This window comes from Monodelphis domestica, chromosome 2 (genome assembly GCF_027887165.1).
Source record: "Monodelphis domestica isolate mMonDom1 chromosome 2, mMonDom1.pri, whole genome shotgun sequence".
Taxonomy (NCBI): Eukaryota; Metazoa; Chordata; class Mammalia; order Didelphimorphia; family Didelphidae; genus Monodelphis; species Monodelphis domestica.
In genome coordinates this window covers 432,180,598-432,203,384 of record NC_077228.1, presented here as the reverse complement: position 1 = coordinate 432,203,384, position 22,787 = coordinate 432,180,598, and the positions used below count along the sequence as shown (strand labels likewise).

The 22,787-nt window shown below is 33.3% G+C and overlaps 1 protein-coding gene across 19 annotated transcripts in view; it reads left to right on the top strand.

Moving 5' to 3' along the window:
* The window catches only part of SYNE1 (spectrin repeat containing nuclear envelope protein 1), a 569,990-nt gene that overhangs the window by 383,104 nt on the left and 164,099 nt on the right, over positions 1 to 22,787 (top strand). For all 19 annotated transcript variants that reach the window (XM_016428964.2, XM_056818948.1, XM_056818954.1 and 16 more), the window contains 6 exons: positions 2,698 to 2,835; positions 4,048 to 4,233; positions 4,389 to 4,511; positions 5,480 to 5,662; positions 7,359 to 7,502; positions 22,139 to 22,333. In XM_016428964.2, the coding sequence (XP_016284450.1) occupies positions 2,698 to 2,835; positions 4,048 to 4,233; positions 4,389 to 4,511; positions 5,480 to 5,662; positions 7,359 to 7,502; positions 22,139 to 22,333 (969 nt within the window). The remainder of the gene's footprint in view (positions 1 to 2,697; positions 2,836 to 4,047; positions 4,234 to 4,388; positions 4,512 to 5,479; positions 5,663 to 7,358; positions 7,503 to 22,138; positions 22,334 to 22,787) is intronic.

Sequence of the window (22,787 nt, the reverse complement as noted above, 5' to 3'; positions counted from 1 at the left end):
ATAGGCACAAAGGGGCAGGTCTTATAAAAACAAATTTTTTATTTGATGAATCCATTTGTGCAGTGAATAAGCAGTTCAAAAAATGATGGAGATCTGTTTTCTGATCATTAGATTATAGGCATAAAAGGTAGAATTTATATAGCATTTTTAGGTTTGACAAGCACTTTACAATGTAAAGATTAAAATTTAGGGGAGAGACTGAGGCAGGTAGAAATTAGTTTCTCTCTGCAAGGAGTATTATATTTTTTAGAGGTTTATTAAGGATTAAGGATTAAAGAAAATACAGGATAAGGAAAACGTGCCTAGGCCAGAGGCCTAGACAAGACCTCACCTACATTATGGAAAGAGACACCTCTGCTCCAAAACGGAAGTCCAAAAGAGAGACCAAAAACCTTTGCCACCAGCTTAAATCCTTCCTCGATCTCAGCCCACCTCAGAATTCCCGTGAGATTACAAAGCATTTTGGGGAAGTGGAGCAAAGGCTTGTGGGGATTGTAGTCCTGTGTTTGAGTCTATTTTTTACAACAAATAATCTAATAATTCCTTCATTTTAAAGATAAGGAAACTGGGAACATGCTTAGAAGACTTATTTAAGGTCACATGGGTAATAAAAGACAAGTACTAAGAGTTGCCAGTGTTCACCAAATATCAATGTTAATGAAAGAAGGAACAGCATAGTCAGTACCATGGAATGACCTACATGTATGTTTTCAAAGTTCATGCACCAAGGAGCATATAGTTAGATCATAAGTGTATTTCTTCCAGAAAGTTTTGCCTTAACTCTCTTCCTACTACCCTTCTCCATCAATGAAATATCAATTACTCAATAAATATCTATTAAGTGCCTATTATGTGCCAGGTACTATGCTAAGCATCAGGGATACAAAAAGATAAAAGGTAGTCCCTACCCTCAAGGGGATTACAATCTAATTGGGGAAAAAACATATAAACAAGTTATATACAGAATAAATAGGAAGTAATCAATAGAAGGAAGGTACTAGAATTAAGAGGGATTGAGAAAGTTTTTCTGTAGAAGGTAAGATTTTAGCTGAGCCTCTAAAGAAGCCAACAGGAAGCAGAGATGAGAAAGGACTCCATTCCATGAATGAGAGTCGGTTAGGGAAAATGCCTGGGTGCAGGTAAAGTTTATTTCTTAAGAAACAGGAGTTCAGTAACATTGATTAAAGAGTATATGGTGGGGAAATGGTATAAGAAGAATGGAAAAATGGGAACAGAAGAAGAATTTTATGTGTCAAGCAAAGAATTTTGTATTTGATCTTGAAAATGATAGAGAGCCATTGGAGCTTATTGAGTATAAAGGTGACATGGTCAGACTTCTGATTTAGAAAAATCACTTCAACAGCTGAGTAGAGGATTGACTGGAGTAGGAAGATACTTGTGGCAGGCAGACAACCAGCAAGCTCTTGTAATAGTATAAGTATAAGGAGATAAAGTTTGTACCAGGGTGCAGAAGGGATAGCAGTATCAGAGTTGAGGCGAATGCCCAGATTTTGATTCTGGGGTACTAGGATGACAATGGTGCCTGAAATAGTAATAAGAATCTTCAAGTTTGAAAAGGGAGAGAATTTGAAGGGAAAGATAATAAACTAAGTTGAGTTTAGGGTGTCTATAAGATGTATAGTTTGGGATAGCTAATAGATAGTTGGAGATGTGAGATTGTACATCAACAGAAAGTTCAAGCTTAGAAAGGTAGATTTCAGAGTCATCAGCATAGATATGATAATTGAATCCATGGGAGCAGATGAAATTTATTACCAAGTTAAATCATATATAAGGAGAAGAATGAAGGCCCAGGACAGAACCTGTTTTAAGAAGTTATTGGTTTTGTTTCTGATAAAAAGTTTTGTTTTTCTCTTGTTTAGGAACTCTGATATACCTAGAAAACAAAAAGCATATCATTATGCATATATAGAATTAGTTCATTTTAATAATCATGATTTAAAATTATTTTGCATAAAGTATTAAAATTTTAAATACAAAACCATAATAGGCTAAAATATATATTGATGCTGATAAAATACTTATTATATATTTCCCTCCCTAAAGCCTAGAATAATGTTTTACAAATGGCAGATAATTCATGTTTGTTGAATAAATTAATAGCATCTATGCACACTTTAGCAATTAGAATTTTTAGTAAGCAAACCTTTATACATTTGTTTCTGACTTCTTCAATAATTCAGCAATCAGGAAAACTAAGACCTACTTTAATATAGCTTAACTAATTATAAGTCTTTTAATGGCCCTTAATGGCAAAAGGGGTTATATCAGATTGCATAGGGTAGAGGTGATAATGGGAGGGAAATATTAGCCATAACCACAGAGAAAATTTAAAGAAACAAAAGGAAATTAGGAACTTTAGTTTATCAAAAGGGAAACATTGAAAAGATGGCTAAAATTAAGTATATTTTTCATCCTGGTAGAATTCATTTAAAAAAAGTCAATTTAATTATTTTTTTACCCTAAGTTATTCATTAAATTATTTATTAGCATATATTAAGCACTTGCTTGCATGAAGTTAAATCCTCAGATACTGAATTCATGTAAAACACGTCTGTATCCTCAGAGATTATAGTCAATAAGACCATTTAAAAATGAAAACCTATATTAACTTTATAGAAAGCTTTGATTTCTTAATTCTTTTTAGTTTAACTAAAAGATCTTCCATTTTTTTAGGCAGCTGCACATTTAGAAGAATATAATGAAATGCTGGAATTCATATTGAAATGGGTAGAAAAAGCTAAGGTCTTGGTACATGGAAATATTACTTGGACTTCTGCTAGCCAACTTCGAGAACAATTCATTTCATATCAGGTAATTTTTGAACACTAGTTTTCAAATATTTAAACATGTAAATTGACAAATTGACTTTTGTCAAATATTATAAAGAGCTCTAGTTGTTTAGTAAAAAGGAGGGTAGACATAACATAAACCTCTTTTGTCCCTTAGGAAATTCTAGCTCATTTGATTTGTCCCATTTCCCATCATGATTTGGGAATCATGATTTTGATAGCCAATAGTATAGTAATCTCTTCCAGATTTGCTGTTTTATACAAATTTGACAAGCATAATCTATCTTTCTATACCCAAGTTATTGATAAGAATGTTAAAAATAATTATGTCCATGAAGCTGTTAGGTGATACAGAGCCAGGCCTATATATGGATGGTCCTAGGTTCAAATCCAGACTCAGACACTTACTGTGTGACCCTGGGCAAGTCACTTAACCTCAATTGCCTACCGTTTCCTTCTCTTCAGCCTTGGAATAGATACATAGTATTAACTGTAAGATAGCAGGTAAGGAATAAAAAAAAAAATATGTCCAAAGACAGAATTGTCCAATATCCCATTAGAAACCTTCCTCCAAGAAGGACTGATCCATTAATCAATATTCTTTGGCTCCTTTCATTCAATCAATTTTAAATCCACATGACTGTGTTATCATTGAGCTTATATCTCCTCATTTCATTCATTCAGATCTCATGAGTTTGTTAACCACATGGATGGGAATCTAATACATTGTATATTGTATTATATCCCTGTTTTGTAGAAGAGGTATTAAGGTGTAGCAGATAGTTAACTGCAAAATCTGTAAGACTTGGGCTCAAGTTCTCTCCTTGACATATATTAACTGTGGTACCTTGGACAAGTCATTTAGCTTTTTGGTGCTTGAGACAAACCTCTAAGGCTATAAACTCCAGAGTGCATCAGTAAAAATAGTTTTCTTAATTGGAGTTCCTTATGAAATCACAAGTGCGTCCTTTATTCTTCCACTAGATATCTGGGAAGGGAGGAAAAAAGTGGGAACTACTACATATGATTAATTTTGGTGAACACTTCAAGCTTTTAGTGATCATTACTTATTTCATGTTCATAGTTTATGCACTTAATAAAAAAATTAGAGTATTTAAGATTCTCTGTTTAATACATTTGTGACTTCTAGATCTATTTTTTTCTTCATCTGTCAGACAGCCAAAGAGTTTGAAAGACTTAATATAATGTCATAAATACTTTCTTTTCATTCTAGACCATGCTAGAAGAGTCTGGAGAAATTCACATTGATTTGGAGACCATGAAAGAAAAGATAGAACAACTGAACAGTGTGTATTGTACAGAGGACATGTCTCAAAAAGTGTCAGAACTGGGACGAGAGACAGAGGGGTTGCGGCAACTCATCAGATCACGTTTGCAGAATCTCCAAGATGCTGCGAAGGTAAATGAAGAAGCCATCATTCTAACAACTATGATGCCACAATCGACCAATATTCAACTCTGACATTTTTGGTCATCTAACATTTTTGAAACTTTATTCTCTGAAATACTCATAATTTATATAATACTTTGTTTGCTCAAATTTTGATTTTCTAGGATATGAAAAAGTTTGAAGCTGAGCTAAAAATCCTACAAGCCGCTTTGGAGCAAGCTCAAAAAACTCTTACTTCCCCAGAGTTAGGACGACTAAGTCTGAAAGAACAGCTTTCTCATCGACAGGTAAAAAAAAAAGATGAAGAAAAAAAGTAACTGAATGCATAGGTACTATTTCATGTAGCTTTTGCAAAAATGGGGTTGACTTAATTATAGTCCTAGTTGTATGTAAATTATTTTGAATTTTTTTTAATTTTGAGAATAAAAACTTATGAGCAACTTTGCCCATTTTTTAATGAAGAAATTTTTTTAGAAAATGAGGTAGAATATTCATTTCCTTTAGATAGTTTTCAATTTATGATGTTTAAATTTTTTTCTGTTTTGTTTGTTGGTATAAAAGTCTGATAAGTATATGAAAGAGTTTTGTTTGTTTGTTTTTATCTATTAATATAAAGATTTTTACATCTTGGGTATAGGACTGGGTCATCTAATATCTTTGAAATCGAGATTCATACCTAGACTTGAGGCTTTCAACTCATTCCTTTCTTCATCCAGATATGCCAGCCTGGTGGGCATTGTTTTTTCTCAAAGAAACAAATATGTACAAAAAACCAACAGTAGTGGTAGAATAAAAAAAATTATAATGATTCTATCCAAGGAATTAATATAAAGAATTCATTAATCCCTTTGGGATTTATTGACATATCCTTAATGATCAATATTAACATTATTCAATGATCCTCTCAGGTATTATGGGACAGTTTAGATTAACTTAAAGTTAAAAATAATTGAACTATCTGGAATTAAAAATGAAAATAATCTGCATATGTGTTGAACACATCTCAGAAAGCTAAATTTATTCTTTTTCTATTACCAATAAAATTCCATTTAATTTTTAGAAAAGGTGACCTACGTAGGCAGCAAATTATGTGACTATGATGTAGAGAAGGTGACCTATGTAGGCAGTAAATTATGTGACTGTGATGTAGTTTCCTTCACTTTATTTGACTAATTAATCACCCCTTGCCATAATTAAGCTTGTTTTTGTTTGAAAATGTATTCACAAGTCAATAAAATGTGACTTTTAATTCCAGCATCTGCTGTCTGAGATGGAATCATTGAAGCCAAAGGTGGAAGCCGTGCAGTTTTGTCAGAGTGCTCTAAGAATCCCTGAAGAGGTGGTCACTAACCTGCCTATATGCCACATGGCTCTCAGACTACAGGAAGAAGCTAGCCGTTTACAACATACAGCTATCCAGCAGTGTAACATAATGCAGGCAAGTATCTGATACCTAAAGGAACTTCGGTAACAAATTCTTCTGCATATGGCAACTGAGTCATATAAAATACAAAGATGACGCTTGGACCTCTATTATTTGGATCAATTAAAATAAACTAGAGAAAGCCCTAAGGTAACTAACACAAAATTGAAAAATAGTAATACTAATGTAAACAGGAACATGGAAAAATTAATTTTTCATGACCTTCTCTGAGAAATCAAAGTATCTTAAAATTAACACTGACACTTAGATAAAAGTCCTGTGCAATGCAATATTTTCTTTTTTAACTTTTAAAAATACTTGTAACATTTCTAACAGAAACGCTATTGCTAGTTTCTTTGTAAAATAGAGTAAATCATATTTTAAATTCATCAACTCATATACAAATCCTCTTTCTAGTACTCAATGACATCAAAAACAAAAGCTTACTCTGGTATCTTTTCCATTCTATTCTCTTTTCTGCATTTTTTATTTTTCTAATTATTGTATAATCAAACAATCAATCAATAAGCATTTCTTCAACACATGCTATACCAGGCAGTGATACAAAGAAAAAGAGAAAATGATTCATGCCTTTTGGTTTTAAGAAACTTACATTCTGATGAGAGAGAAGCAACATGTACATAAATGGATATGTATGAGTATTTACATACATACTCATTTCTACACATGTTGCTTCCATTAGAATATAAATTTCATGCACACACAAAGACAGAGAGTTAAAAAGTTCTGCTACAGACTTGTGGCCCTGTCATATGCTCACCTAGACAGTTTATGCTCTTTTTGCATGTGTAAGTAGCTTCCAAAATTGCTTGGGGAAAGAAGATAGCTCTCCCCTCTCCTACTCTGGAAGACTACAAGAAACCTATAAAAATCCCAACATGCTGAAAAAATGGGATAAGAAAGCTCAGTTGTAAAAACGTTCTCTTTTAAAAATCCCCCAAGTTGGCAGTTCTTCCACTTCAATATCTATTCCTCTTTGAAGCAACATTCTCCCCCCACAATTAAACATCATAATTGAAACTTAGATTGTTTGCTTCTTCATCCTACTATGCAAATTCAGTGATCACTAAGAAATTGTATCAGCCCTAGCACAAATTCTCCAAGGCTGATCCAAAGCCTGTTCTCCTGAAAGTGTATCAAAGTCCAACAGAGCGCTAAGGAGCTGCTTTAATTATACCCATTACACTTTTTGTATCATAGAAAAGATAAAATCTTAAATAAGAAACATTGAATGCATATTATTTTGTGCACAGAAAATTACCCAATACACACACAGTTGTTGTGATCATTTTTTGTTTGCTTATTTGCTTTTTTCAGCTCAGATGTCACCAACTCATTGAACCTCTCCTGAATTTCCTTCCTTATACTGTCTGGTTGTAAATATTATTTCACTTCTCAGATCATATTATATTTACTTCTTTGTATACATGGTTTTTACCTCAGTGGAAAATACACTTTTTTGAGGCTAAGGAACACTAATTTTATTTGTATTTATATCCTCAATGCTGTGTACATTATAAGTTTTAAAAATTTTTTGGAAAAAAAGGAAATGAAAATGACCCTCTATGTGACAGTAAAGCTTAAAACAGCAATGTTATCTTTGTCTCTATTTTCCAGTATTTCATAGAGTTTCATTGGATATAACTTCATTTTTTATAATAGAAAAATAAGTATATACTTTTCCCTATAGGAAGCAGTAGTACAGTATGAGCAATATGAACAAGAAATGAAGCATCTACAACAGCTAATAGAAGGAGCTCATAGAGAGATCCAAGATAATCCAGTAGCCACCAGTAATATCCAGGAACTACAAGCCCAAATTTCTCGTCATGAGGTAAAAATATCAATGCAGTTGAAATGCTATATGTGTTATATGGCTTTTTTTTTCTTAAAATCTTTTTCTTTGGCTATTCTTCTGAATGATTTTATAGTAGGAGAATAAGCATGGATTATAGTATCTAATAAATAAATTTTACTGCTCAGTTTCTGAATGGTATTTCAGAATAATGATATTTGTAGCAAAAATGTGATGTTTGTGAGTATGGAAATCATAATAAGTAATAGGTAGAAATTGAAAAGTTGTCAATTTAAGTTTAATGTAAAGAAACATTTCCAAACTATTAGAGATGTCCAAAAGTGAAATGGTTACTTGGAGAGGTGGTAGGTACCACCTCATTAGGGGTCTTCAAGAAGAAGATGGATGGCCTTGTTGGTTATTGCATTGGGGATTTTTTCATGTATGAATTGAACTAGGTGACCTCTATTGTACTATCCAAGTAGTAGTAGTAGTGGTAGTGATAGTGGTAATGGTAGTGGTAGTGGTAACTTTATGTAGCATTTATTATATACCAGACACTCACAAAAATCCTATAAGGAAAGTGCTATTATTGTCCACATTTTACAAATGAGGAAACTGAAAGAAACAGAGTTTAAGTGACCTACTCAGAATCATCCACCTAGTAAATATGTGAAGCCATATTCTATGAATATGTGATCTATTATATATTCTTGATTGGTAGAATCCTGGTTTTGGCTGATTGATATTTAACCCATCTACAATATAATTTGTAAGATGTTGATAATTTTTTTCTAGAGAACTTCAAACAATTCTATTAAAAAGTCTCTCAAAGTTTAAAGAATGAACATATGGTACAGATATCTGTACTTTTAAATAAATATATATATATATAATGTAAAATTTAGTCTTTCTAGATTAAATAATGTTAAAGTACCTTATATTGGCATTGAGAGGTGATTCTAAATTTTTAAATTCCTGCCAGTAGAAACTGATAGCTGATAGAAGCTATGAAACTGGGAAGTTTTCAAGTTCAATTTTATTAATAGATTCTATCTGCTATCCTAACAAACCTAGGATCAACCTAGTTAACATAGCATAATGAGGCTCATTCCAAGAATTCTGGCCATTACCTGATGACTTTTTGGGGGCCATTTCTACTAATAAAACAGATGAAAATTAAAAAAAAACTAATTTTAATCTTGAGGCTGGGCTTGGAATCAGGAAAACTAATCTTCATGAATATCAATCCAAACCCATATAGATATTTATTAGCTGTATGACACTGGTCAAGTCATTTAATCCCATTTGCCTGAGTTCCTTATCTATTGAAATGAACTGGAGAGGGAAATGGCAACCATTCTGGTATCTTTGCCTAGAAAACTCTTAATAGGGTCATAAACAGGTGAAGAGTCAGATACAAGTGAAACTACCAAACAAACAAATACTCACACAAACACATGCATGTTTCCATTATCTTAAACTGCTTTCTAATTTTAAAAACCTATCTTTTTGACACTATTATTTTCCTATCAATTGTATGTAACTTCAGATAACTGACTATGATCACAGAATAATAAAAGTTGTACATAACTGAAAAGATAATGGAAAGGAGTTAAAGTAGAAATAAGTGGACTCTGCCACCTGAGTAATTTTGCAAAGGAAGAAGCATAAAATACATTATCAATATACTTACATATGCACATATGAAAAATAATGTGCTGGTTATAGAGTGAGAATGATCATGATGAAGGAAATCTTCACATTGATGAGGCCATTATAGCCACTGAAGTATTAAAAATGCTTTTTTTAATACTTACTGGCAGTGGAAGTTGAGTTAGTTTTTCCTATATCATGGAGATTTTTATTAAAATGTAAGAAGTTAAATAAATGTCATTATAAAGATATTTTTTCAACCAATGGAATTATGAGACTATAACTTTCATAAAACAAAAAATTTTTTAAATCTGAATCATATTTTTAAATTAATTAGAAAAAAGTTATATATTGATAGTGCTAATTATCATTATATGTAATACTGTATAAATGAAGGCTTTTTAATATTTGAGAACCAAATAGCTAAGTTCCAAATGTTTATCACAAGGTTTGTTGCAGATTGATAAATTCTTTTGTCCAGAGCAACTCTCAAAAGCCATATTTGCAGAAGTGTTACAGAAGTGTTGTAGTAACCATGGTAAAGAATTGCAGAGACTGAAGTTATGGAGAAGTAACAGTATTACTCAAATAATATGGTCATTCAAAGCAAGGAGCTATTGTTAATGAAAGCAAAGCCAGTTTAATGCAGATCTATAGGCTAATCTTTTAGTTTTCTATTGCCTATGAGCCTATTCAAAATAGGGACTGTCTTGTCTTATGTGTGTGTGTGTGTGTCTCCTTAGCACTGTGTCTGGCACATAATAGGCACTAATAAATTACTACTTACTGATTAAAAATAAAACAAATAATAGAGTCATTACTAAAGTGAGTTTGAAAATTGTGAATTTAATTTAATTTTTAAATGTTAACTAATTATTTATAAAAATAATTAAAGGACTACCGCCTCATAGAATTGTATCTTATGTATAACTCTTAGTTGACATTTCCTAGTCAATGGCTTTTTCATTGGATTCTATTGATAATGGCACTTATATCAAAATCATTATGTGGTAATCATTATTATTATAATTCATCAGTATGCAAAATTACCTAAAGTTTGAATGGGAAAAAAACATTATTAATCATTGTTGTTGTTCAGTTTATCTGACTCTACATGACTTCATAGACTTTTGCTCATGGAATTTTCTGGGCAAAGATACTGAAGTGGTTTGCCATCTCCTCCTCCAGTGTTTTATTTTTTACATATGAGGAATGATGCCAAATATGTGTTAGTTGACATACCCATAATTACACAGCTAGTAAGTATGTGAGGCTGGATTTAAACTCAGATTTTCCTGATTTCTAGCCCAGTGCTCTATTTACTCTACCACCTAGCTGCCTGATTATTAAAATTTACAATATTCCACATACTAGAGATGTAGATAAATCTATGCTTCAAAAAGCTTATGTTCTAATGAAGAAGAAAAATATAAAAAGGAGCAACAGCCAATACGGGGCACTCTGATTCTGAAAGTTATAAGATAATGAGTGGTAAGCAATTTGGGAAGTAGATTGACATGTCCCATATGAGAATAATGACAGAGCTAATTTAATCATTGTTAATTACAGAGAAGAGCCCACTAGGATAGAAAACGCTCAAGGGCATGGTCTCTCATTTGTACTGCTAGAGTTGTCAAAAGCTTATGGAAGATGTGGAAACTCAGGAAGTGAATGCTGAATTTCAATAAATATATTTTCGTTTCTCAGATATCATTACCACTGTATAAAATGAGTCCATGCCAAACCTGAAATACCATTAGTAACTACAAAGAAGAAACAGATTTGGTTTTGAGTTATGCAAAATGAGATAATAGCAAGAAGAAAACTCTACTTGTCAATAGTCAGCAAATATTTGTAAAGTGCTTAATATATACTAGACAATATGCTCATTACAGTGGTTGCAAAAAACAAAACAAAATGAAAATGAAAAAAAAGTAGCACTTATCCTGAAGGAATTCACAATCTAATGGGGAGATAAGATATAAACAACTATGTATAAATAAGAAATATTCAGGATAAATTTAAAGTATTTTCACAGAGAAGGCATTAATATTATAGGGAATGAGGAAAAGTTTCCTGAGGAAGGCAGGATTTTAGCTGAGACTTGGAGGAAGCCAGAGAAATGAGGAGACAGATAAGAACAGAGAGGATCCCAAGCATGGGGGATAGTCAATGAAAATGTATGGAGTCAAGACATTGTATGTCATGTGGGGGAACAGCAAGAGGCTAATCTCACTGAATCATGGAGTATATGGAGAGGAGTAAGATAAAGAAGACCTTCAAAAATCTTTAGAAGAAAGATAATTTTATGTTTGATCCTAGAGGCAATAGGGAACTACCAGAAGTGATTGAATTGAGGAGAGGATTGTTATATGGTAAGATCTGGGCTTTGGAAAGATTAATTTGACAGGTGAGTAGACACAGTTGGAAGAGACTTGAAGCAAGGAATATAACCACAGGCTATTCCAGTATTCCTGGTATAAGAGAGATTGTAATGGTGGAATCAATAGAATTTGGATTGAATATGGAGCTAAGAGAGAGTGAAGAATTAGGCATAGCAGGTAAGAGCCGGGGAGAATGGAAGTGGCCTCAACAGTAAAAGAAAAGTTAGGAAAATTGCAGGATTTTGTGAGTTGAGTTTTGAACATATTGAATTTAAGATGACTATGGAACTTCGAGTCAAAGATATCTAAGAAGTAATTAAAGATTCAGGACTGGATATCAGGAGAGTGTTAGGACCAAAGAGTTCTGAAAACTATTGACACAGAGAAAATAATTGAATACATGAAATCTGATGTGGCAAAATAGTAAAAAAAGAAAAGATGAGACAATAAAAAAGAGTCAATAGTCAGCATTTATAAAGTGCTTAATATATACCAGGATAATTTGTAGTAGATTAGGAAAAAAATGGGCATTTTGTGAACATTTTCTATTAGCATGTCTGATCCAGATAAAAATCCAGTGAAGCAGCCCAAGAAGGAACAGTAATATATATAGGAAGAGAATTAGGAGAAAGCAGTATCATGAAAAACTAGAAAGAAGAAAGTATAAGGAAAAGAGAGTGACCTACAGTATTATAGGAAGGATAAGAATTGAGAAAATGGAAGGAAATAAACATTTATTAAGAATATATTATGTTTCAGATATTTTTACAAGTACTTTACAAATATTAATTCATTTGGTCCTCACAACAGCACTCTGGGGTTACTACTATCTCCATTCTACTATTGAGAAAACAGAAGACAGCCATTATATGATTTGATCAGGATCACACAACTAAGAGTCAGAGATCAAATTTGAACTCAAGTATTCCTGACCCTATATCTAATGTACTATCTATTGTATGAGGCTATTAGATTTGGCAATTAAAAGATTATTGATTCTTTAATGAGAACAGTTTCACTTGAATGATGAGGCTATATGTGACATTGTTAGAGTCAGGAAATGGAGGCATCAACTCAAGGAGTTTATTCATAAAAGGAAGGAGCAGTATTGGGTAACAGCTAACAAGAATAAATGGATCAAGTGATTTTTAAAAAAAATTTTGCTACATTAAAGTTCCCAGATAATTCCTCCCTTTTTTCCCTTCCCTGAACTATAGAAGGCATTACCTGATATGTGTATATATATTATATATATACACATACATATCTGTGTGTGTATATATGTGTAAAACTGTGTCTTGCTTATTTTTATTTATTAGTTATTTCTCTGGAAGTGGACATAGACAAGTTATACTTCAACTATTATTTCTGTTGCTGCATATAAATTCTCTTGTTTTTGTTCTTTTCACTAAAATTTTATCTAGATCTTTACATGTTAAAATATGAAAATTAATTTTTATTAAGGATTGAGGAGTCATTGGAATGTTAATAAGATCAGTGAAGCACCCAGTAAAGGAGAGATTGAATATTAATGAGAATGAGAATGATGCAGTTTAACAACTTACTATATTTGGATTTTATTATAATATTCTAAAACATTTTATACTTTCATGTGATTTGATTAGAAAATGTATAGTAGATTAGGAAAAAATAGATTTTAGTTTCATGTTTTAAGATAAAAGATATAATATCAATTTTATATGACATATCTAATTTGTGTATTAAATTACATTCAACTCTACAAACATTTCTAAAAATCTGCTTCCTATAGAGAAACAATGGTTAAATAATGGCCAATCTCTTGCCTTCATGGTGCTTTTAATCTAATATGAGTAAGATCCATGCATAAATAATTATAATACAAAATCAAATTTAATATATATAAATAAGGGTACAGGAAATAGTCTGTTTTGACTGGAGGAAAGAGTAAGCTAAAATAAGGTCAGATAGATCAGATGGTGCCAGATTGTGAAAGTCCTGTAGTTTTACATAAGAATAAATAAATATTAATTTGCAGAATTAATATTTCATTAAAAATAATGAATTAGTAAATTATCATAAAATATGTTTTCCCTTTCTTTTTGCCCTACCTTTGGCCCAAAAGGGGCAAAGTGGCCTAGTAGATACATACCTTGCTTCAGAGCCAAGAAGACTTGGGTTTCAAGTCTTGACTCCAACACATATTATTTGTGTGATGTTGGACCAGTTGCTTAACATCTCAGTATTTTATGAAACTTTTTAAGATTATAAATTGCAGAGAAGGATCTAACTTACATTGGTAGAATCGGCCTCGGCATGTGAGAATTCCTTCTAGCAAGGAAATTATAGATCTGGTCTTCATCTCTATCCTTTTGACCATAAAATTAAGAGGTAACTTTCTGAGAGTAAACTTTCTATGAATAGCATCTTTGTTCACTCCTTAAACAATTTATTTTGTAGTCTGCAATTAATTTTAGTTTCTTGACTAAAAAGAGAGAACTTTTGGCATCTCCATTCCATGTCCTGCCCCAGCAAGCTTTCTCACTTTTAAATATATTTTCCCATTATTCCTTCTTTCTTGGTAAGACTTAACTCAGTGTTAATTCTATAATATATATAAATACTGCCATAATTCCCTTTCTTCCAAAGAATGAATGGTAACAATGGGCAAAATGAGAATCTTACTGCAAAAATTAACCATTGTATTAAAATTCATGAGAGAGAATTATAAACATATCCCAAATGTTGCTTTTTTTTTGTAGTTCTTTTTTTTTTTATTAACCCTTACCTTCCATCTTGGAGTCACTACTGTGTATTGGCTCCAAGGCAGAAGAGTGGTAAGGGCTAGGCAATGGGTGTAGTTCTTAAGAACAGGGAACTGTTTTTCCATTAACTCCCTACCTAATCTTTTTATCATATAATGGATCACATTTTCAGAAACTTTTCAGAAATCTCTTGGGACATTATACCACTTATGTCACCATAAATCCAGTTTCAATTAGTTTTTATTATTTTCCTCCCTTTCTCTATCAGACTCCCTCCATTTTGTCTGGCATTATTAAAACCTCTGACCCTCATTATCGTCTGGACTGACATAGGATAGCATTCTGAAGTCACCAAAATCTCTAGCTGTTTGTACTTAATTGACTCATAGCAATTAATTTATCTTCATGACCTGTCAACTTCCATTTAGGTCACCTTAACTCTGGATATTTTGAGGTTGGTCATGTCTGTGATAAATCTAAAAGAAGTGACTACATGATGTATTGTTTTTATACGTGTAGATATTTTTAAAGGTCAATAATGTCTTTTAAATAGTGGCAGCAGCATTAGCTAGGAAAGCCGATGACAAGTCTGTGTGATCTCTCATCAAGTTAATAAAACTTCAAAATTATAGCCAAAAATATGTACCTAAATTTTTGCAATCTCATTTGTGAAAAATAAATATCATTCCTACTTATTTGAGTATCCAAGATATCTAATTAGTGCCAGGACTGTAAAAAGAAATAGCAGATGGCATTCTATTGCTTTTTTAAAGACAGCTTTTACTTTGCCTTTTATTGGAAAATGGAATGGAGCTCAAGAGAATGCATTTTTGAAATCTCCTGATCCTTCTCATTTCCTAGCCACTTAATAGTTTGAAAATACTTGAATAGGAACAAAATAAAAATTTCCAGTTAGTTTAGTGCTAATCCTAGTACCATTTCTACTATTCATATTAGTATCTTTTATTTTGTCATTCAATTGTTTTAATCATGTCCTAATCTTTGTGACTCTACTTGCGGTTTTCTTGGCAAAGATACTGGAGTGGTTTGCCCTTTCCTTCTCCAGCTCATTTTACAGATGAGGAAACTCAAATAAATAGGCTTAAGTAACTTACCCAGTGTCTGAAGTCAGGTTTGAATTTAGGAAAATGAATCTTGATTCCTGGCCCTGCACCCCATCTACAAAGTCATCTTAAATTGCCTTCTATTTATTTATGCACATATATCTCCTCAAGCAAATAAAAATTTATTAAGGTCAAGGTTGTTTGATTTTCATTTTTATATCACCTGCCCTTATCACACTGTCTTACATATCAGAGGTACTTTTAAAATGCTTATTTAAATTTGGAATATATAAAAAATTATTGGTCAAATAATTCATACTTTTATCTTTAAACTATGCTAGGTATTTTTATTAGTAATGAATTATGGGGGGGGAGTATTTGTTAATCACTATGTTCCAAGAATTGTGCTGAGTGTTTGGAATAAAATAGAAAAAGCTAGAAAGTACCTGATTTCAGTGCCTTCCACCCTATGTGAAGGACATAATGCATAAGAAAAAAGTTCAGGGGCAGGACAGAGGGAAAGTCCTGGAAATTATAGGGGTCTGAATTATGTGGCCACTGGCTAAATGGTAAACCCAGAAACACTTTAAGAGAGTGGCAAGGCAGTTAGTAGTCCTTCATTTCTCCAAAAGGAACAGAGTTGATGAGTTTCATTACCCAAGCTCCAAAGGATCTAATATAGATTCTGAGTAGCCCTTACCTCGGGCATGGGAGAAGGATGACAGTAATGGGGAAATGGTGTGCCTAAGAGTGGCGAGTCTTCATAAAACTTTGTTTTAATTAATATGATTAATGGTATTACTGTTTTAACTGGATCTGAGAGATGGTGTGATATCTGCTTTTATATTGTGAGATTTAAAATGGTTGAGGTCTTAAACTGTAGTGATTAAAATAGTGGAAGATATAAATTGTGATAGATATAAGAGAGGGTGAGTAAATTTGACTGCAGAAATATGTTTCACTACAGTGGTTTGGGTTTTAAAATCAAATATAAGGTGGTCTCCAGGGAAATATTCCCAATTATTCAAATACCCAAATCAATTGGGTTTTATAGAGATTTTAATTAACAATACAATGAATAATCAAAGAAAGAGAGAGAGAGTAAGAAAGGAATAAGTATGAAGGGCCTCAAGCCAATATGGCCTAGACCTGATTCTTAAAAAGAGAAATCAGTCAGTTTTTTATAACTCACCATAAGATCTGTCTAAGTAAGGATTTCTAATGACACCAGGCCAGCAGCATCTCAGCTGCTTTCACCAGCTCCCTCCTCCATCTGAATGTTTCAGAATCAGTCTCCTCAGAATGAGTCTCTCCAATCTGAATGTTTCAGAATGACTCTTTTGCTCTTCCCTGAGCTCTTATTTTTTAGGGCAAAATTTCCTCTGTCACCTCCCCTAAGTCTTTACATCTACCAATCACTGTAGATGTTTCTAAAGGACCGCCCATTCGCCCATTCTTAGTCCACACCTAAGAAGGTGTGGATTTTTGAGTAATTCACACCAGGAAAGCTCTGAGTAAGTTTTCCAGTTCTTTGTTCCTTGTAAATTCACAAGTTGCTTGACCTTTATAGGTACTTAGCTTAAGAAAAGTATGGGTTTAAGTACTTTTCATTGTTCAGAAAAGAGTTTACAACTTTATCTTCCCCTAGGGCAGACCCAAGTAGGTAAAGTAGAATTCTCACATTCCTGCTTTAAGTAGAGTTCACTGCCCAAATGGGGAATGGTCTTAAATCCAATCTTATAAAGTAGGGTCTGGGAAATTTTAAGGTTTACAATATAATCATTAGTGAATGTGAACAATTCTATGGTTCCTCATAGTCTGCATTGCTTGTATATTTTTATTATTTTTAAAGAAATTTAAAACATTTCCACACAAAAAAACTCAAGTTAAAAAAAAAAAACCCAAGTACACAAAGAAAGTCAAAAGGACAAAGAGAGCTATGGAGTAGACCTCCAAAACAAAATGGGAAAAAGATAATTAAGAAAATTGTGTAGAGTTTGTGTAGCAAATTGAACAGAATAGTTCCTTAAATAAACCAAATTTAACCTCTGCAAACATTGAATCATCTCCCTTTCTAATTATTTGTCTGGCTACTCTATAGGTTTCTGAAGTGCCTTCAACCTTTGAATGCCTAAGAACTTCCTCTTAACATCTTTTTTCCCTGAATCATATTTTTTTACATTTTTAAATAATTTAACTTAGAAGTTATAATATCATTATTTCAAAATACTATGAATTTAGATATGTACCTTTTCAGCCTTAAGAAATATTAAATAAAATTTCTTTAGAATCTAAAATTATTGAATTTAGAGCATGAAGATGCCTTAAAAATTCTATGGTATGGCCTCTTCATTTACAGATTTTTCTGCAACTGAAAGACATTAAAGGATTTGGCTAAGCTCAGACACTTGGTTAGTGGCCTAGCCAAAACTTGAATCTATGTCTTCTGGTTCCCAGGTCAGTGCTTTTTCCACAACATGTTGCTAACTCTGTACATATGGACATACTAACTGACTTTATTGTTTTAAAATGTCTATCTCAGTCTTAAGTAAATATTGATGTTATTGGTCTTGAACAAAACTCACTCACCTCAATTTTAAGGATTAAGAGGTAGCTTGAATATAACAAAAATATAGGAAAGAAGGCAAAGCAAAGGGGAAGCCTGGTTTGTTATAATGGAAAAATTGGGAGAAGTAATAGCCAAATGTGATTTTAATTTAATCTTTGTTACAGTGTAAACATTCACTATACAGTAGTAGCATGCTAACTTCAATGGATCTTTGAATCTCATCAATATTGATAACCATGCCAATGATTCACAACCTTTGTGTTTCAACCTTGTGTACTCTTATCCATGTACTCCCATAAATGCTACACAGAGCTACAAAAAGCTCAACTTTGGAAGCACCAGAAGAACATTACTATTTAAACAAAAAAAAATGTTGAGGAACGTTAAATTTTTTGGTAGAACTATGAATCAGTTCAGTCATTTTGGAAAGCCATTTAGCACTATGATAAAATTTTACTAAGTTATGGATCCAATTTGAGTTAACAGTATCACTACTGTCCCAAATAAATCAAAGAAAGAGAAAAAGGACCCAGATGGACAAAATAATTTAGGATAGCTGTTACTTTAGCTGCAAAGCTCTGGAAACTAAAGAGGTAACAAATAGTTGGGAAGTTGAACAAATTATGGTATAGAAATATAATGAAATGTTATTATACTGTATGAATGGTGAAAGAGAAGGTTTCAGCAAAACCCAAGAAGATTTTTATGGATGCCAAGTGAAGTTACAGAAGCAGGAGGATGCTTTACATAATAACAACAATGTTGTAAGAGTGAACAATTTTGAAAAAAATAAGAACGCTAATCAATGAAATGAACAGTCATGATTTCAAAGTGGTAATGATGAAATATGCTACCCACATCCTCGCAGAAAGATAATGGACCCAAAACATAGAATAAGACATATATTTTTGGAAATGGCCAACATGGGGATTTGTTTTGCTTGACAATCATATTTGTTATACTTTTTAAAAGTTTAGTTTTTTAGAAGTTTGGGGGCATTGAAATATCTCTGAATTTCACATATGTAGTTTTCTCTTATTTCCAGTCATAGAATAAAATTCAATATTATTTGAGAGAGTCTTGCTGGAGATAAGTTAGTATTTGCTCCCTTCTAGAATCATTGACTTTCAATTAGAATCATAGGTAGATTCATAGGTTCATAGATTATAGGATTATAGGCTTAGAAGCAGAAGGGATCCTGGGAAGCCATGAAGTGAAACCATCTCTTTTAGAGATGAAAACATCAAGTGACATGTTATTTATATATAAACATCTCACATTTATTTTATATATTATTTTACATATATTTACATATACACTCTGTTGGGAATTAGAGGTTAGAAAAATTTGACTATGATCACACAGATGGGGGCAGCAGAGTCTGGACTATATCCTAGGTTCTCTGAGGACTTTATTCAAGAGAATTGATTTCTATTCAGTACAACAAACATTAAGCTACTTTCTCTTTTCCATTCTTCTTTTTCTACATATAACAGGGTAGTCTTGTAAATATGGTTGGTGCTTGCTGTCTCTGGGCAAGATTTGAGAGAGAAAAAAAAAATCTTCCATTCACCAAATTCTTTTGTTAACCAGTCTGTTCATTGGTTTTCCTGCCTTTAGTTTCTTCCCACTTCAGCCCATCCTCTATTCAGCTGTCAAAGTGACCTTCTTAAAGTTGAGCAAATCTTATCACCCCCTCTCCCCCAAACACCCCTAATGTGTCCTTGTCATCTCCAGGATCAAATATAAAATCCTCTAGTATTCAAAGCCCCTCCTGCCCTTTCCAGTCTTGTTATACTTTTCTTACCCTTCCATACTCTGTGATCCACTGATTGTAGCCTACTTGTTCTTCCTCTTACAAGACACTCAGTTTCCTTACTCTGCGTTTTCATTGCCCCATAGATTCTTTCTTTCTGTCTGTCTGTCTGTCTGTCTGTCTGTCTGTCTGTCTGTCTGTCTGTCTCTCTCATCTCTTTCCCTCTCTGTATCTCTCTCTGTCTCTGTCTCTCTCTGTGTCTCTGTCTGTGTGTGTGTGTGTCTGTCTGTCTTTCTCTCTCCCTCCTCTCTCTTTGCCAAGAGACTTCCTTCATGGACCCTCTAAAATCTCACCTTCTACAGGAAACCTGTTCTGATCACCCTTAATGCTAGTGGCTTCCTTCTGTTGATTATCTCCAAGTGATCACATTTATATTTACTTGCACATATTTTAAAGTGTTATTATTTCATTAATCTTTGAGCATCCTAATTGCAGGGACTGATTTTTGTTGTTATTATTGTCTTTCTCTCTTTATAGTTTAGCACAGTGCTTGGCACATTTATAGTTGTTTAATAAATACTTGATGATTGACTGAATGACTGACTGAATACTGAGATAATGGTGAAAAAGAGAGAAATGTTTTCATTGGGAAAGGGAGATAATTGGATCATAGTTAATTGTCAGATTAAAAAAAAAACATTTTGTGATCATACACCTTACCATGGTGAATCAAATACTCCTGTCCCCAAGAGGTTCTAGATAAATCTAACCTTCTTTGCTCCATAGACTCAGTTGCTTGAATCCTGAGAAGCTGTACAACTGGAAATGGACTGTCTCTGCATCCTGAACTATGTCCCCACTCCATTCAGTCAGCATCATGGCTGGAAATAAAAATGTATGCTGTAATCATTCTTATGCTAATGTGACTGACCAGTTTCAGTTCTTAGTTCACAAAATAGGAACTGAATATATCCTAACCGGAAGCTCTGTTGTTTCTTCTATAATTCAAATGAACAAAAATTAAATGTGACAGTTTATATTCTTTGTTTCGCTTGACCATTCAAGACTTCCATTCAGAATGTATAGCGTGAGTGGAATGTATCCATTTCATTTGATATTACTTAACTTTCCCATTTTTTTTTCACCCAGAATTTGGATGAAACAGTGTGGTATGGTAGAATTAGAAATGGTGGGTAGGTGGCTCAGTGAATTAAGAACCAGGCCTAGAGAATGGAGGTCCTGGGTTCAAATTTAGCTTCAGACATCCTATCCATGTGACCCCAGGCTCAACCTCATCTCACTCAAGCCCCATTGCCTATCCCTTACTGCTTTTCTGCCTTGGAACCAGTATATAATATTGATTCTAAGACAGAAGGTAAAGGTTTAAAAAAATTGTCTGAATTTATATCATAGAACCTATTATACATACAATCTTAAGAATGTTATATCATTCTCCCTGGGTCAGTTTTCCTACCTGTAAAGTGACAAGGAAAAATTGGAAATAAACTAGGTCATTTCTAAGAACCCTTCTAAGTGTTCTTTGGATCTGTTTGGTAGTTCTAGTTTTTCATTTCTTTTATATACATATATCTTTTACAAAAATGTTATTCATATATATATATATGTATGTATATATATATATACATATATATATATATGTTTTCTAAATGCACAAGATACCCAGAAGGCACTTTAAGCATGTTTTTAGTATTAAGTCCATCTTTTTCTTTAAAATAAAAGGGGGGAAGTTACTGAAAACAAAATGCCAAAAATTTTGAAGGGGACCTAAATGTGTAGACTAGCAGTTAAGAGTGCTTAAAAAGATGAGTTCTGATTGTGGTGAGAAAAGTGTATGAGATTTTAAAAAGAAAGTTTCCTTAAGTTAAGAGCTTTGACTAAAACCAAATGATTGGTTTAGTTTACATAAGAAAAGTAAAAATAATCCTGCCTTCGGGCAATATTTGTCCCACTATCTACCTTGCTCTTTTCTCTGTTGTATTCAATATGGTGAGAGCTGAGGGTTGCATTTTTTATAGTTTTAGTCATCCATGACCTAATTTCCATGGTATGAGCCATCTGAAAAATTTCAGCGTCCTTGGGCATTTGCAAAGAGTTGCCATTTCCCAAGGACAGCACAAGTTCAAGCTTCTGTCCCTGCTGTGCAGCTCTTCTAGTGAGCAATCCCTGATCAGCGGTGTTCTCTTTCTTTTTGCCACAGAATGTAGCTTTCACAGCAGTTTTTTTCCGGGTTCACTGCATCGCGCTTTGCTTTGTGGTTTAGCTGTGCTGTGAGATGCAGCCTGACTTGTTCTCTTCCACAGTCCACATCCTGCCTTTCAGCTACTGCTGCTGCTGATGTCTGGCTTCTGAGACTCAGAGCTGTGATTTTATTGGCTGGCCCTGGAGAAGGATAGCCTGCCTCCCTAAAGGAAGATGAATGCTACTAGTTCTGTTTCCTTTTGATGCTGCTCTGACCCACGGCAAAAAAAAATGTTTTCTCAGGAGCTGGCTCAGAAAATCAAGGGATACCAGGAACAGATTGCTTCTTTGAATTCTAAGTGCAAGATGTTAACAATGAAAGCTAAGCATGCCACCATGCTGTTGACAGTTACTGAAGTAGAAGGACTTTCAGAAGGAATGGAGGACCTGGACACTGAGCTCCTCCCAACTCATTCCACACATCCTTCTGTGGTTATGGTAAGGACCAAACTGGTATCATCGCCCTCTCCTATCAGCAATACTATGGTCTCTCTGTTGCTTTGCTTGAATAGAGCCAAAGCCCACTCCCCTCCACCCCCCTGCCTGGCTTCATCGCTTTCCTTTGGATGTTGCAGATTAGAATGAACTGAGAGTTCTTCATTAACTTTCTATAGCTACTCTTGTGTTATGACTGACTTTTACACTGCTACTAGCGAGCCTGAAATGAAATTATACGGTGGGGAAAAGAATCACTTTTATTTAAGTTTGTTAAATTAATAATATTGACAACCATCACTTTAGAAATGTCTGTCTATATTTTATCGTGCATGTTGACTTTTATGTAAATTTTAAAAGAATGTTTTGCATGTTGCCTGGTTTATTTGGGGAAGGAAAGTTGATATGCTTTTCTTGCACTCTTTTAGAAATAATACATGATAATTTCTATATACAT